Raw genomic sequence first — 17,888 nt, 5'->3', positions numbered from 1 at the left:
CATAATTACTATTATATGTATTACTGTATTTAGAAAGACAAGAAGATAGGAATATTAATTTAATGACTATCATATTTATACAATCATTATTTTTCTTTTTTAGTTAAATACTGTTTAAATACTGTTTAATAATAAAAACGGGAATTGCATAAATCATCAAATATACATTTAAAAATTTTATATTTAAAGAATTGTACCTTTCGATGTTTCAAAAAATTATTTTTATAATAATTTTACTTCATATTTCTATCTTCTCAGCTAGTTAAATTGTTGCTATGTAATTGTATTTATGTGTTATTTTTTTAAGCACGTATATATATTGTGCGTGATTGTTATGTCGCTCGTACTCCAGTACTGTCAAGTTCCAAGGTCCAAGATCACTCTATGTGTTTATGTAAAATCGCTCGTCTTCTTCAGGGACATGACTCGTAAATTCGTAATCTATCGATTCTTTAATGTGTATTCTTTTCTTCTTCTTCTTCTCCTTCTTCCACGCTTATATCTTTTTTTTTTCTATTGCTTTTTTTTTTCTTCTACCACATATATTTATATATTTTGCTTGTTATTACGATTAATTCAATCGATTTTTAGAGGTAAGTCGTTGACATCGTTATTGATGGTATTATTTAACATTCTGTTACACATATACTACGTATTATATTACGTTAAAATTATCTGTAGCGTTACAAATGTCACGATTGTCACACCTACGACGATAAATTCCATCTATTTGATCGTATATATTCGACTTTATATTTCCATCTCTTTTTTTGTCATTTCAATAATATTTACAAAATGATAAATTATATGTAAAAATATTTTGTACTTTATATATTCATATATATATATATATATATATATATATATATATATATATATATATATATATATAGTTAATCTTCAAATGAGAGATCACTAATGTCATCGCATATAAAATTACACTGTAAATACAAAAGTTTATTGACCGGATGAAAACGGCTTCAGTTTATCTCCATCGTATTATATGTATAAGCAACAAGATAAACTATGTACTTTGCTATCTTGTTACAAGTGTACTAGATTTTCTGAAGGAGCTCTCGTCGCGAGCTTCTCTCAATCGAGAATCAGGTCTCTCGTCGATAAGCCGAACAAATCGATCTTTTTAGGCTGGCACATTTGTCGTCGTGGGTGTCATTCCTCGACGACGAAAGAAACTCTTTATCGCCTTCTCACCCTCTTGACTTTTATCTCGCGTATATCACGAATGCTTATCAAGTTTTACACTCCAAATCATTTCCTTAGCTTCTCTCATATATTTGAGTATCTACTATAAGTATCTATCATAATTATAATAATAATCATAAAATCATAATAAAATAATTATCATCATTTCGATACTGGTAATAATATTGATATTTTAATAATTATTATATAATAATTAAAAAATATTAACTATAATAATAAATAAACATTAATAACAATATCAATAATCATTATAATAAAAACAGATTATAATAAAATAACTATCATTATTCTTAATTATTTTTAAGACTTTTTTCGTTATTTGGTCATTTTATTGTAATTATTATTTTATTGTAATTAATTTTGATTTATATCTATAGTTTTTATATAACGATAGATACTTTTGTGTACTTGATGCTATATCTCGCAAAGCGAAATTACGGTATCGTAATAAGAATAATCCTACATAATGCACAATGAGAAAGAACAAGGAGCGAATAACGAAAAAAAAAAAAAATATCACCGACTAACCCTCAAAGGATGATAACATCAGGATTTTCAGCCTGTGGTTCTAACAAGAACAATTAATGACAATTTGTTCGTGCTTTCTCCTTCTAAACAATCTCGAGAGATTGAGACCAACCGCGAGATCGAATGAAGAATGTGAAACGACTGAACCCGCCGGAAGAGATCGATATAATCGCGTTATCGTTGTGAAATCTGATTCGTCAGGACGTGGCAGCGGTGGATCCACATCCGGCACACGACCCTTCGGACAGCCCCTGGTATTGATGTCACAGGAATCGTCATCGTCGCCGCCATCGACATCGACATCGTTAAGAACACCCGAGGTGGACGTGCAAGCTCAACGCGGCGCAAATAAAAGACGATGACAACGCGTCGCGTCTCGACATACGAATGATGTATTCGCGCGAGTGCACCAAGTACATGCATACATCCGCGGATATCGCGATAGATCTTTTCTCGAGCGCGATACGATCTCGAGAACACCCCGATATCGCCGATATCTCATCATTTCTTTCTCCGCTCGAATATTTTATTTATTTGTTTGCGCGATCCGTTCTCGACTTTCCTTCCTTTATACACGTATTCTATGCAATACGAATATATTTAATAAATATTCTTGGACATCTATTGAACATTTGAACGTATTCTGACAATGCTCGAATTTTTCGATGTTCGCTTTCATTGCCGTTATTTATTATTTTATGAAAAAACGAATATTAACACCTTCAGAGTGAAAATATAATATTTTATTTTATATTATCTTTCTCGATTATATTCATAATCTCCTCATTTATATTCATAATAATTATATCTTTATATAAAATGGCTAATAATAGCAATATTAATAAAAATCTGGAGAACAAATATTTTGGATGGTAGAGAAGCATCTAAAAATATAAATTTATTAAATATTCGTATTTTGTATAGAACGATAACTTCCAATCTATTATAATTTGATCATTACTTGTTTCGTGATATTCTTGAAAAGAGAGAGACATATTTCGCGCTCGTCAATTAATGGACAGCCAAGAAAATAATGGACAGATAAATGTGAGCATCGACTTTTCGTCAAGTATGCCAGATTAAATATATGTATATAAATAAATCTAAATGAAGATGGATATTGTGTATGTCGAGAAAAAAAAACGTTTTCCGCGTGAATTGATCAAACACGGACGCACCACGATCATTGAAAATTATTTCCGCGGAAGTAGTTAATCGCATGAAGAAGAAGAGTAGAAGAAGTATATAAAAGAAATGTATTCGGATTACACAAGTAAAAAAAAAACAAGAACAAAGGACAAAGACGCCTTACGCAAGTATACGCTTTCGATTCTCGAATCGATTCGCATGTAATGTCACAGAACGTGTTCATCTATTTACTTATCATTATCCTTCGCATTTTCCACGTTGCCGACCTTTGCAACGATCTATTGTAGTTAGGATTGTTTACTCATCGAGAAACTAATATCGTTTCAAGAAGTTCCGTCGTTTCCGATATTTCATACGATATCGTAAAATATAATTCGAATAAAAATTTTAATATGGCGCGTATCGAAGACAAAATATGTTTATCTAACGAGACATCTAGAAGGTTTATCAAATTTTTGTTTATTTCAATATTAACATTTTATTATCAATTATTTTATTTTATTAATTATTAATTATTATTTCAGAAGAACACATCAATATAATTGAGAAATTTTATTTTCTTTTTTTTTCTCCGACGTAAATAATCTATAAATTTTAAGTGTATATATAACTTGAAAAATGAATTAAAAAAAAAACAGAATTTCATTTTTAATTAAATATTTTTGACGCGTCCAGAGACGCGCCCCCTTAATATGACTTTAATATCAAATCGTGGAAGCAGGTTTATCGCTCAAGCGAGGAAAAAACGATCGCACCTTGTGGTTCGTTGCACGTAGTATGTAAATACAACCAGCGAAACACAATTTACGCTTTGTCATCGATTTAAATCGATATAACACGGTCACTATCGATTGTACGCCGTTGTGATAGCAAACGATGCTATTTTATCGGTTCTCCTCTTTATTGTCGCAACGAGAACAGGATTTGTTCCATTCATTTTAGCTTCCAGTACGCGACTGTTGGTCGTTCACCGTGTTTTCCTTTTTTTTTTTTTTTTTCTGTTTGCGAAGCGTGCAATGCAATTCGAAAATAATCTTAGAATGAACAGACTATAGTTTCTTCATATAAAACATGCTGTAAAATTCGAGCGACACACTTTTACGAGCAGTAGAGCGATAAAGATAATCATTTCTATTTAACAATAAAAGTTGAAAAAGCACCTTTGCATCGACAGTAGCCTTTAGGCTAGAAGGCCTCGTGAAAAATGTTCATTTTTATCGATGCAGAGAGGCTATCAAATTAGAATTTTTTTCGCATCCCCGTATCAAAATTTTATTTATTATAGTTTGTTATCGTACAATATAATTTGCACTGTCGAAACACCTGATTAGAAGAAGAAGATTGAAAATATCTGATATACAGAAGATTAAAAATATCTGATATGGTTTAAAGTAATGCGGATCAAGTGGCTTATATTATCCCTCAGTTATCGTCTTCTTACACACATACATTGAAAATGTTATGTCTATGAGCTTTTTCCGACGAAAACATGTAAATATTGTAAATAAAAAAGTTTCTTTCCGCAATATTACAGAACTTTTCATATTTTTACGCGAGTCGTGTCCCGTTGTAATTATGCAGTTTGTGCGCTTTTTATCTCATTGTCAGTGCATAATAAATTACTTTGAATAATTCGTGTATTTGTTAAATAATCGATTGTTCCGCTTATTTGTGTAGCCGATACTTCAATATACTCGACGCTGACGCCGATTACATATCTCTTTTTACATGACTGATATGTCACAATTTGTGAAATTTTATTTAAGCAAGTGGAATTATCTATCGCTTGACTAATTGCAAAAGCTTAATTAACCATAATCATCGCTTTATTTTGTTTTTATTCTTCCAACTCTTGATACAAATTAAGTGTATCTCATCTGGAAATTTATATTTAAAAAGAGTGTCTATAAAAAAAAGGAATCAAGATTAAATGAAGATTTACATCATTATTAATTCATGAGACTCATTAATTTTTATTTGCTCTCATTTGAAACTGTGTCATTGACATCTCGATATTTTGTTAAAATAAATTTTCATTTAATTTCATTAATTTTGTAAAAAAAACTTACAATCCTTTATTATTGCAAAAAGCATGCCAAAATATTTTATACTTTTACATTTTTTTCAAAGCGTTTTTATATCATCGTATTTTTATCATATTTTATGAAATAATAAATTTTGCAATTATTCGATGTCAGCGTCGAAATGCAATTCTTTCATTAAGGCTAACAAATTTCTAACCGATTATTACGAAAAAAACAAGCACCGCATAGTCCGCAACGTAGACGCGAGAGGCTGAATTTGAGGATGAAGAGCCTGAGTTTGGACTCACCGGAAGGGACTGCGCACGTTCGGCATCGCCCACGAGATTACTATCACACTACTAGTGCGAGAGAGACCACCCCACCCCGACATTCTGACAGCGGCAGTATCAACAGGCTGTGTGAGTAAATCGCACATCTCACGCGTAATAAATTAACGTAGCATTAGGTCAGTGCATATAGAATGACAATTTGCATAGCTCTCTAATTGTAAGACTGTACGAGTGTACGAGAACATTTAGTTATACACTCGTTAACTTTAGCTAAAGTTTTCTTTCAGGGCCTATTTGTAAAATAAAAAATAAGTGTGATTTGATATTCGATTATTCCGAGACGTATGTACGTTCTTGCAAAATTATATTTATATTTTAATTTTTGAAATTTGATTTTCAAGACGGCAAATGCAAAATTATTATAAAATTAAGACAATGTTTTATAATTTATAAATAAACAAATGCAATTCGCATAATATAAATCTGACATATAAAAACAATCAGATCGATATTAATTAAATGAATATCGATCTAAATCTTTTAAGAAAATGAGCAGATAAATGTCTTTTCATATTTTTCAGGGGAAAATAAAGTTGCGTTTCGAATAGCATCTCGGATTTCACATACTTCACATTTATCATTTCGATATTAAAATCTGATTGTTTTTATATGTCAGATTTATATTATGCGAATTGCATTTGCTTATTTATAAATTATAAAACATTGTCTTAATTTTATAATAATTTTGCATTTGCCGTCTTGAAAATCAAATTTCAAAAATTAAAATATAAATATAATTTGAAAACTATCCCCCTGAAATCGTCCAAAGATAATGACTATTTCACATGTAGCAATCTATGAATGAAATCTTTCGACTATACGCATGAATTTCGTGTATTATTATTAGATATACATACATATATATATATATATATATATATATATATATATAAAATATTATATATTTTTGACAGCGCCCTGCAGCCCGGGCCAGACACACGGTGTGCACAAGCACGTGCGCAGCACCATCCGGATGTCGAGTATGGAGTTGCCGGATGAGAACGAAAAATCATACTCTTCGGCGAGTACGTCACCGTGCCCGTCCCCACACACCAACAATCAAAACCACCTGAATCCACCCAGTGGTAAGCGTGTACTACCACCGAACAATCTCTACGTCGTGCTATACAACTTTGAGGCACGACATCCGGATGAGCTGGATCTTAAGTAAGTAATCACCTTGTGCAGCACAGAAACTTCGAACTTTCCCAATTTTCGCTTGTATAAATTAATCATCATGATAATAAATTATAAACGTTTTTTTAAAAAAAAAGAAAAAAAAAATTAAAAATGTCCATCTTTTTTCAAATTATTCATTATTTTATTTGTTACAATTTTATTTGAATTAATTTTAACGAGAATTGAAAAAAAAAGAATAGTTTAATTTAAATATTTAAAAAAATTTAAGATATTAAATAAATATATAATTTTAATAATAATTCTATTGAATTTTAATTTAATAATTGTAATTTTTATCGCCCATAAATATTTTAAGTTATTGTAAAAAAAATTACAACTCTTTATAAAAAAAACAATGACGAGATAACAAATATCGTGAATAAATGGACTTACATATTAGTTGATGTTACTCCGCAATATGATACATCTTACTTGTGTGTTTTCTGCTTCATTGCTTCTTTCCGCTTTTTTTGCTCCTTGCTCCTTTCTTGCTTCAAGTGTTCATACAGATAAATATGATAATCACCACACCATTATTTATTATTTTTAACGATCGCCCGTTACATTCTTCATGCGGCACTCCCGATCACGATACATTCACTCACTTTTTCATTCAAGGCAATTTAGTTCGCCAGACCGACAAATATTACAAAATACACGACGTTAAATCATCGGTGCTCTCGAAAAATATACCGTTCGAAGTAGCAAGCAACGTGGAATATGCGAATTAGTGAATAAATTTAGGCTAAGATCTCGTCGACGCGACGCATAGATCGCGATATCGAGAAAATGTGCTCGATCACGCATTTTCAGATTAATTACCACTCCGAGACAATCGCCGGTCATTTAATTCGACACTTGCGTCGTACGCAAAATATTCTTTTCCGCGATTAAACGACACGAGAATCGTGAAACGATCGCGATCCACATCCGAATAGACACAAATACGCGACGAAACTGCCGAATGTCCTCTCCCCTCTCCCCACTCTTTATGCGAGCGCGTCCTTCTCTCGCTCGAGCCCGTGAGGCTCAAGGTTTTTTTCGCGGAAGTAATAAAAATAGTTGTAATACGCGTTTCACGTATTTGTATTTGTAAATATTTGTAATACGCCTTTCGCCGCAACACAACAGATTTTTGAGATTTCGTTATTATCGCGAATACTTTCGAATATTTTTGACAGAGTAAGAATGTTTGAAATGTAACGGAATCACGTCATTAGAATAGTGATGCGCGACCAACTTCAAAATATCGCTATTTTCGTAGCGGATCAAAATATGCGGATTTTTGAATTTAAATATTAAGAACAATCGCCATACTTCTTAGAGTATTTCTAATTAGCATCTCGAAACAATCGCCCGTTATTTAATTCGACACTCCCGACACGCGAAATATTTTTCTCGCCGAGTTAAGGACGCGAGAGAATCGCGAAACGATCGCGATCCACATCCCAGTAAGGCACAAGTACGCGGCGCAATTCCCGAATGTCCTCTCCCCACCCTCCGCACCTTCTCGCTCGAGCCCGACTTTTTTCCAGGAAAGCGATAAGAATATTCTTCGTAATACACGTGTTGCCGAAAATTCTCGCTTTCGGATATTTTTGGCAGAGTAAGAATGTTTGAAATGTAACGAAGCCGAACCACATCACATCACGAAATTAAGAGATGCGCGGCCAACTTCAAAAAAAAAAATATCGCTATTTTCATCGCGTACGAAATACACGGATTAAAGCCGCTCATACACACTTTCCGTAACCGTAACGTAAGAATTCGACCAATCGCGTTCCTATGAACAGCCGAATCAAGCAACGCGATTGGCCGAATCCTTACGTTACGATTACATTTACGGAAAGTGTACGTGACCTTACGAACGAACAAAGTTTCGAAGAAATTCATCGGCCTGACGAGAGATAAAATGCATCGGTCGCGAAATCGGAAGAACGCGTCCAATCGCACCTTTTGCGAGAATAAGGTAGGAAATCTCAAAATAATCGTTGTAGAATTGTGACGATACGCGTATTACGAAGAATATTCTTATCGCTTTCCTGGAAAAAAACTCGAGCCTCGAGCGAGGACGCGTGGAGGGTGGGGAGAGAATATTCGGCATTGCATCGCGTACTTGTGTCTATGTGGATCGCGATCGTTTCACGATTCTCGTATCATTTATTGACGGAAAGAATATTTTATGTGCGAACAAGTATTGAGAGTGTCAGATTATTGTAAATGACGGGCAATTGTTTCGAGATGCTATTGTATAAATTCTCTATGAATATATATAAGTATGATTGAGAACACTTGGTAATATATTTGTTGCGTGTATATATATATATATACATATAAATTGATTTAAGAACAGTTATTCTCGTAATCATAGGGCCGGTGACAAGATTACCGTGATTGATAAATCAGAAAAAGACTGGTGGAAAGGAAAATGTCTTGGTGGCCGTACCGGTTATTTCCCAAGTGCGTATGTTATGCGTGTTGAATCCGGTCAAAAAACTCTTCAAGTCACACGTAACCTGCAACTGGCTGACCAAACTACTCTTCTACGAGATCAGGTATATTTGTAATTTTAATTAAATTCCGCATACGTTAAAATTTATTTTTATTTATTTTTAATTTTTAAACCTTCTATTCTAATTTTTATTATAAGAGCATTTATATTCATATCTTTCTAGTAAGTTTTTTTTACTTCTAAATCTCTAAAAAATATATTTCACGAAAGTTTAATTCTCTTCTATTCTATCACATCGTATAGATTGTGATCCAAGTGGGAGAAGAGGTGGACGGAGTGGCAATGGTGAGATGCGCAGCGGACGTGCGTTCCGCCGATCACACGGGCAAAGAGGGTGATGTGCTTTACAAGGAGATCCTCTGTCCCCTCAAGTACTTGCAAGAGGTGTGACAGCAGCCTTACCATCTTCATCATGGCACGCGTAATGGTGGTAGCGCAATTGCGATGAGCAAGGAACGTCGTCGATGCGCTGATCTGCGAGATCGTTTCTCGGCGTCGCGCCGTCACGTCGCCGAAAAATATTACGATTGTCTGCAGTGCACAGAACAGTGTCGTCACGTGATCGACAAAAATAATCCTCCCAATAACAGCGGCATCAGCTACAATAATAATAATGACAATGGCACTGTCGCCATCGCCCGGATTCGCAGCAATCATCGTCTGCCCGTTTCGAATCTGGCGTTGTATCCCGATGTACCAACGTCTCCGCCCGATGAAATAAGAAAGATACGAAACACAAGAGATAATCTCGCCAGAGCCAAGTCTCTAACGAAACATCAATCCACTCATTTAACGCCGGTCAAGAAGAGATCGTCGTTGGCACGACCAGTTCGCGTCCATGATTCCTTTGTGCAACTCAGACGACCGATGGCTGAGGAAGATCCTTGTCACGACTCACAGCGAGACCAGCAAACGAGATCGTGTAAGAATCCTTGGTGGTGGCAGGAACGTTGTGAGCGTCAGGAGCCTAACGCATCGACAAGTTATGCCTACCATCGGAGCGGAAATGTCGAGGATGGAAGCGCCGGTTGGCCTATTCGCCTGCGACTCGAGCAGATGTTGGAGCTGACGTTGCCGCAGACTAAACGGAAAAAGAAAAAGAAGAAAAAGAAAAAGACGACGACGGCGACCGCGACGATGCTGCTAATGAAACAGCAGCAGCGTGGCAGACACGGCTTCAAAGATACCGAAAGGCTCCTCAAGGTACTCAGCATTAACAATGTGGACCAAGATAATAGGTACAACGTCAAACGATGTTCCGTCATGTAGAGATTAGAGTAAAAAGGAGACAAAGCGTGTAACAGACTTCTTAGGAAACACCGTAGGACTCTGATACGCTTGTATCTGCAACCCCGCTTTCTGCGAAAATCGAGGCTTTGAGTCTACTTGCGTATTGTACTTCTGCCGTGTAATAATAATTTTTGGTAAGTTTTTTCTTTTACTTTCTTTTTTTATAAAATGTGAAAATGGGAAATGTGGTAGAAGGCATTCCTCGTGCATTTTAATCTTTTATCTTTAAAATCGTCTTTTATATTCAAATTATTTAAGTTTGTACACATTAAATTATTTTTATAATAGCATCGATGCATATATGAGAGAGATAAAAGCAGATAAAGCATTTTTTTCTTGATAATGGTTTATAAAGTTTAGGAATTCCTCTATTTCTTCATTTTCAATAATTATATACATATATTTTAATATCGTATCACATCGTTAATATCATTATAAATGATTATTACTGACGAGAAAAATCATAATTATTACGTAAACATTTATTTCACGGAATTCGAAACGCCATTTTTGATGACCATCGACCTCGATAACGCACAGAGCACTTTTTAGAAACAGAAATCATTTCGTTTCCGTTTAGTTCTTCCTAGTCTTATTCTCAATTTAGAGATAGAGATCATCTTCTCCTAGTTATGTATCTACTATTCTAATATTTCGAAACACAATATCCCTCTTATTGCTTTGATCGGATATTTTTACTTTTATAAGAAATGGTCATTATCACGATTCATTAAAAAAAAAAAGAAAATGATTTTAGCAATGTTTAATGACTGTTGTTCATTATATAACTGTGTTGCATTTCGGTGTGAAGAATACTGCAACGTCGTTTCGTTTAAGTCGAGTGCACTTTATGCAAATATATTATACGTATATATTCGCGCGGAGCTAATTAATCATTCGCATCCGCGCAAAAAGCGAACCAAAAAAATATATGTTAGAGAAAGGAGAAAGTATAAAGAGCCAATTTCATTCCACTAAACTGCCTGGGATCATCGCGGACACTAAATCGCGAGGTCCTTCCAAGTTTTGCGACAGCACCTTTCTCCGAATTATTTTTTATATCGAGAAATTAAACCGACACTCCTCTATATTATTCTTGTCGGACGTGAAAGTTATTTACAACGGCTTTTGCGAATTGTCCATTCGCGATCGGAGGGACAGATGGATGAAGGATGTATATCACATTTGTGATATCCGGAAGCGGTAGTTTGAAGAAAATTTCAAATATAGAATTTATCTCTTATTGACCTAATTATATGAAGAATTTATTTTCTATAAGTTTTCTAAAAATTTCTTTCGCTAACTTATCGTTCATCTTAAAGTCAGTTAGTTTTTAGTTTAATCAATTATAACATCCTTTGTAATCTAATTGCGCGCACGTAATTAAATCATCCATTTATGAACTAACTTTAGCTGATATCATCGTATAATTAAATTGATAGCGTGTATACGATAGTATGTACTGATGCAGATATATAATACTTTACGTTTATAAGAATTAGTAAAAAATTTTGTGAGAATGTAATATATCTCCTTCGTTCGCTTAGCTCTTCGAGTTGTCTCTTTAACAACATTTATCCAGAGAAGAGCAGCGAGTACCTACCTATAACGGATGTACACGCGTAATCCAAGTGCCATATATAGTGTCGCGACAGCCGATTAATTAATGCCTATAAAAAACCTAAGCATTTGAATGAACGTTCCAGTATTAAATATATGACGAATAAAGATGTGGGATTCGACATTTAACGATTCGGGCATCTCCCCCTCGTCGTATCGTAGATAAACCCGCATATAAGTATATAAAACGATCCTCTATCGGCGAATAAACGTCACGAGAAAGAAGAAGAGATGATTCGTATGAGTTCGCTGTGCGTTAAAACTGTACAATTAATAGCGTTAGATCGCAAGAAAAATTAGTACGATGTGTTGCTAATATTGATTGACTTTATTCATATAAATTTGCAAAACAACGCACTAACTTTCCGCCAACTAATCTACGAGTTTGCGATTATTTTCATTGTGTGACTTTGTCGGTCTTAACACGCGTGAACTTGCGAACCAAGATAATCGTAGATCTAGATTTAGATTAATCCAACAGAACTAGACGAGAGAGAGAAAGAGAAGTGATTAATTTTATTATGTATGTTACATTATAATCTTATATTCTCACGAGTAGTCTTATAGTCTTATATTCTCCTTCTTTCGTTAATGTATCTCTATCGGATTATTAACTTTGGTGTAGGGACATAAAACTGTTCCAGCTATTACTCCCAGTATTTTGTAAGAGCATCGACTATTTGCGAGTTTTGAAAGAAACAGGCATACGGAATGATCGAGTGAATGTTGATAGAATGGGTGTTGAATAACATGCGACTAGTCAATCAGAATATTAATTTATCACATGTTAATGAATTACACTATGTATTTTTTTTTTTTTTTCCATTTTGACTTCACCATGCCAATATGAGAGAAAGTTTGATTCGCGACCGGCGTGAGAATGGCTGCGAATTATTAACTGTATCCGGTGTGATGTAATCCTCAATGTTGGATATGTTAACGAGTCTAGTCCATTTACAAAAAAACCTTTGCTATACACCCGTGCAAATGTATCGTTTGGCCGGAAAAATAGACTGCACGAAAAATATATTATCTATATAAATATATATACATATATGTATCGTATATATACGAATACCTTGGTACATGTGGTTTGCCTTTTCTTTTATTTATTCTTTTCAGAATAATATGCTTTTATGAATTTTCTTGAAATCGTAAATTAATTAAAATAAATCAGCAAACATTTCGCGTTTTACGAAAGCTCATCTTCAAAATCAGAGAGTAATAATTAAGAGAAAACTTTTATAATTTCATAAATAACGACTTTATAAGTGACAGCTCTTCACAAATGATAACTACGTAGATTGAAGTCTTATTTGCATGGTTACTTTATATTTCAAAAATACGTGCTTATCTCTCGAAAATAATTAGGGATAAGATAAACTTGAATAAACTTCTTGAATAGGAAAGCATCGCTATTTTTATTATCATCGCAGATAATGTATATGGAACAGCAATTCTCGTTAAAAAGTTTCTTTCTCGATCATTAAAAATCTCGATAGTTCACTCGTCGGACAATGCATACAAATATAACTGCTGTTATCAAACAGCGGTTATCATTCAAAACATTTTTAAGACAAACGCAATTCTTTCAGTCGAATATAATAATTAAATACTTCAAAATATTTTTTAATTTTGACATCTATTTCGGCTGTCATCCGATCGATTCTCGTTCGATTCTACAATTTGTATTTAGCTCCTCTGACAATAGGATACTTGTCGCCGGTGCAAACACCTCGGAAATCGTCCAGGGACAGATCTACGATTGCTACACCGCCGAGCCCTTTGGATTTCACAAAAGCAGCCTTGTTGCCGGCAGTGTCCGGATCCTCATAACCAGCCCAGATTCCCTCTTCTCCGGTATCGGCGTTATAAGACTTATAAGCATAACTGCCGTACTTCTTGGACGGATCGCCGACACGTCGCAATCGTCCTGCCGCGTGTTCGGTCAGCTTGGCGCACATCTCGGCATAGGAGAGCAGTCCCGGTTGATTGGTGTGAGGTCCAGGAGCGCCCGGGCCATCAGCTACGATAGGCGGCACGCCGGAAATCTGGCTATCGCCTGTCAATTTCCACGTGCGAGCGTAAGTGGGGATACCGATGACAATCTTACTACCAGGGGTGCCGTTCTCTAACCAGTACCTGTAGAGTTACAAATTATTTTTGTTAGAAAAAAATTGATCAATATTAAAAAAAATTAAATGAAATTAAGAAATAAGGGTTGTATATTTGCTTAGCACATATTACGCTTTATATGTTAAATTGTATTATATGAGATACAAAAAGATAATGTGGGAAAAAGATAGATAGGTTTACCTTGCCGCAGCATCAATATTGTCATCTCCCACGTATCCGTAACTGTATTAAATTATTTGTATTATACATGTTAAAATATATATTGTGAAGATATTTTAGGGATGCGTGTTATGAAGAAAAGAAATAGATTTACCTTGCTGCATTATCGATATTATCATCCACCACGCGTCCGTAACTGCCATAGATTGGTGCTGGGAAATCAGCCTCTTTGGGGCTTTGTTCCGGTGTCTTTTGATCGAAAGTGAAGAGATGCACGGCTTCGATGTTGGGCGATAATAATCTGGCATCGTAGTAGACTGTCAAAAAGGAACATATAATCATGTAATAAATGCTCCGCAATAGTAACAATAATTTTTTATCCACCAACTCTATTATTAATTTTGATGTTATTTTATTCAGATTTGTATTGCAAGATATACTAACCGCTAGCATTAACATGCGGCAATACCGTAACAGTCAGAGCCTTGAATCTTGATCTAAGTTGTGTCTTCAGATCACGGACCAGAATGGTGAAGCCGTCGCGATGCTCCTGCTCCTTCTCATCCTTGAATTTTCCGTAGCCCAATTTCTTTTTCAAACCGTGCCAAAGAGAACCTAAAGTGCTGCGTTGCTTCTTGGGCCTGACTGGTGGAAACTGCCACGCCAGATCGATTCCATCAAAGTCATAATCATTCAGCAGGCGATTGACAGAATTGATGAATTTGGATCTGCCTTCCGAAGTCTCGGTCTATCAATCCCAGGCAAATTTTTTAATTATTATATTTGTTTTTCTCATATATATATATATATATATATATATATATATATATATATATATATATATACATATATATATATAATTTTATTTGATTATACCAATTTATTATTTTTAATTATTTTATTTTATCTCACTTTTTAATTGCTTTAATTAAATATGAGATTAATATTGAATGAATATGTTCTACGTATAAATGAAAATTGATATGTAGAATGACAAAATTGTATTTACCAATACGAGGTATTTGTGTTCCTCATCATAAGGATCGGAGTTTCCTCCAATACTCAGATAGACTTTTAGATCAGGAAACGCTCGTTTCAGCTGCGTGGTGAGTTTGTAATAAGAATAGCCCGAACCAGTATCAAGATTCGGTGAACCGGGAACAACTTCAAAATCGGAATTAATGTGTGCGTATCCGTAGATCAAGTGAGTGCAGAGAGACAAGGCTAATCTGACATCATCAAGTTGAAACTTTGCTGGACCTGTGAAAATAACAGCAATTTTGCGTATATTTCAAATCTCCGATAATAATTAATTCACATGAAAATACTAAACAGAAGCGTGTAGATATTATCTTTCAATGAGTTGGACATGGAATCTGTATGTTGGATTAACATTGTCATTTGCTTGACCTTAACACATTCGTCATAACACAAGTGTGATAAAAACTAATAAATACAAACCGAAGCTTCTACGTATAATCGACGTGTTACGGTTTTAGATATCTTAAGAACATAGAAGAAAAATTATATAACAAAAAGAAAGATTTTTCAAAATATGATTATTTGAAAAAGATTTTTTTAAATTAAAATAACTCTTCGCATTTTATATAATGTAATTGTCCTTTAGGATAATTACTATATATTTTTAATCAAATTTAAATTTGTAAAAATTATCCATAATATTTTTCTCGCGTTATAATATTTAAAAAGAAATCAACAAGCAGAAAATTTTATCTCGCCTTAAGCATGTGTTTTGGAATCGATATAAAAAATTATAATTTATGTTATCTATTTCTAAAATGGTATAATATGGAAATTTTAATTTGATAACTTTCACACACTATTCTTATATAACGTATTATTAACACAGATTTTTTTTACGAGGAAATTTCTCTCATGTTTATTTGTGACAGGCTTGATAGCAAAATTTTCAATTTTCCAAAAAGCGATTTAAAACCAACGGGATCATAAACGTTCTTCCAATATATTTTACGTATAACATACATATACATATACATGAATAAATATGAATGATACAAAAAACTAATAAAAAATGACCTACCTTCTCTTTCATAGGCAGTGCTATTCCAATAGCAGACCACCTTGGAGTGCTCGTGAGGATCTACACCGAACACCGCCTGGATATACAGCACCGCGAAAACAGTTGAGAGTAGCGTCTTCATCATCATTGTCTAGAATTATAACGCGCAGTTAATTAACCGTCTTAACTACGATCAATATTAAATTGATTTTACTGTGCGACACGCAAATTAATAGGCTAATGTGTTCACTTCACTTTTTATAATTTTGTTTAAAGACGGTTAATATATTACAAAATTCTTTACTGTGTTTTATTATAACTCTTTTTATTTTAGGCTTTTAACTAAAATTTTATTATTTTTACTATTTTAAATTGTTAGTCCAGTAATAAGTTATTTATAATATTTTGATTCTATTTAAAATTACATTGTATATTTCCAAAATTGAAGATCTATTTAATACTTAATGATTTCAAACATTTTTCTTTTGTGTCTTACCTTCAGTAACGAAAGGCACGTACTGGTACGTCGTTGCTTCTCGTCAGGGACTTTGAAACCTCGATCCGATCTTCGGTTTAAGTAGTGGGGCTGATATTACATCAGTCCCGTGATCGTTCGTCACATCACCACCGTACGTTGATACATACATGTATATATACGGTACAGTATATTATAGCAGCCGAGGTGCGTCGCGCGAGAATTCAGATGACTGTCAAAACTCATGCACACTAAGCGACCCAAGGTCGAAGGTTGCGAGAAAGTATGAGAGATGAATCGATATTATCATATTACAAACGCGATTGCGCTATCAATATTATTCATATTATTAACAATTACGTGTTTTTAAATTAAACGATAATCGGAAAATTGAATTTATTGACGTTTCTTTTTTAGAGAACAAGATACCTGATACATATGATCTATTTTTCGAGATTGTGAATTTCTTCATAAAATTCATAACGTAAGATATATTGCGACATCTTGTTAATCTTTGTCCCCGAAAAGATACTGATTTTTTAGAGCGAGGCTTTATCCCTGACTTTATCCTAGACTTTGAAGGATCGCTGACGCATACATAAACGATGCACGATAGTTTCCCGGTTTCTGAGACGCATCGTGCATAAAACTCCCACGCAATTATATATGCTTTCTGATTTGCAAATAATATTAACGCGGATCTATGTGATAAAGTTGAAGCGAGTCTAGCTAAGTCCAGTTCAGCGATCAATTATGAACACAGGCCGAAATATATATTCTACAATCTACAAGAAAGTTAGGAAATTATAAGATATCGAAATTTCTTTCATAAATATACATTTTTAAGCTTCGTATTCAAAAATTGTGACATTTATCATTATATTTTTTGTTACGATTTTTGCATTCTTTTTATTTGCTCATGCTTTCGATCTAGTGATTTTAACTCACGTTATTTACGTTGAATTTTCCAATATTCCGAATATTAAGCATTCGCGTATAATTTAAAACAAATAAAATCTCTGTCAATTAATCTAATTATTCTGTTAATATATCTATTCATAAACTTGCAGATAAATAATCAGCACGCATCTTTGCGTGAAAATTGCTGATGCGTGTATTCTTCCAATCTTTCTGAAGAGGCTCGTAAGAGGATAATTGGACACGACAATTTAGATTATTCGTAAGCAGGCATACGATGATA

At 34.0% G+C, this 17,888-nt stretch overlaps 3 protein-coding genes across 7 annotated transcripts in view; 2 read left to right on the top strand and 1 right to left on the bottom strand.

Annotated features, from left to right (window-relative positions):
- Nucleotides 1-9,356, top strand: part of LOC126852650 (uncharacterized) — a 45,480-nt gene extending 36,124 nt beyond the window's left edge. For all 4 annotated transcript variants that reach the window (XM_050597647.1, XM_050597649.1, XM_050597648.1 and 1 more), the window contains 4 exons: nt 5,165-5,344; nt 6,190-6,442; nt 8,826-9,009; nt 9,210-9,356. In XM_050597647.1, coding sequence (XP_050453604.1) covers nt 5,165-5,344; nt 6,190-6,442; nt 8,826-9,009; nt 9,210-9,356 — 764 coding nt within the window. The remainder of the gene's footprint in view (nt 1-5,164; nt 5,345-6,189; nt 6,443-8,825; nt 9,010-9,209) is intronic.
- Nucleotides 9,357-9,410: 54 nt separating this feature from the next.
- LOC126852661 (uncharacterized) lies at nt 9,411-12,941 on the top strand. Its single transcript, XM_050597675.1, has one exon. It carries the CDS (start codon nt 9,411-9,413, stop codon nt 10,233-10,235), a length of 825 nt encoding a protein of 274 aa, XP_050453632.1. The 3' UTR covers nt 10,236-12,941.
- Nucleotides 12,942-13,278: 337 nt separating this feature from the next.
- On the bottom strand, nt 13,279-16,855 carry LOC126852656 (chitinase-like protein Idgf4). 2 transcript variants are annotated; one of them, XM_050597665.1, is made up of 7 exons: nt 16,709-16,855; nt 16,234-16,363; nt 15,181-15,431; nt 14,616-14,919; nt 14,326-14,488; nt 14,193-14,234; nt 13,279-14,018 (listed from the first exon to the last, which is right to left on the bottom strand). In XM_050597665.1, the coding sequence occupies exons 2-7, from the start codon at nt 16,358-16,360 to the stop codon at nt 13,556-13,558; spliced, it is 1,350 nt and encodes a 449-aa protein (XP_050453622.1). In that variant the 5' UTR covers nt 16,361-16,363; nt 16,709-16,855; the 3' UTR covers nt 13,279-13,555. The 2 variants fall into 2 exon arrangements, with proteins under 2 accessions (XP_050453622.1, XP_050453623.1); XM_050597666.1 differs by lacking the exon at nt 14,193-14,234 and having other exon boundaries at nt 16,709-16,854.
- Nucleotides 16,856-17,888: the final 1,033 nt, after the last annotated feature.

Source organism: Cataglyphis hispanica, chromosome 11, assembly GCF_021464435.1.
Source record: "Cataglyphis hispanica isolate Lineage 1 chromosome 11, ULB_Chis1_1.0, whole genome shotgun sequence".
NCBI lineage: Eukaryota > Metazoa > Arthropoda > Insecta > Hymenoptera > Formicidae > Cataglyphis > Cataglyphis hispanica.
Note: the sequence above shows the minus strand (reverse complement) of the source record. Positions and strands in the feature narration are given on the sequence as shown.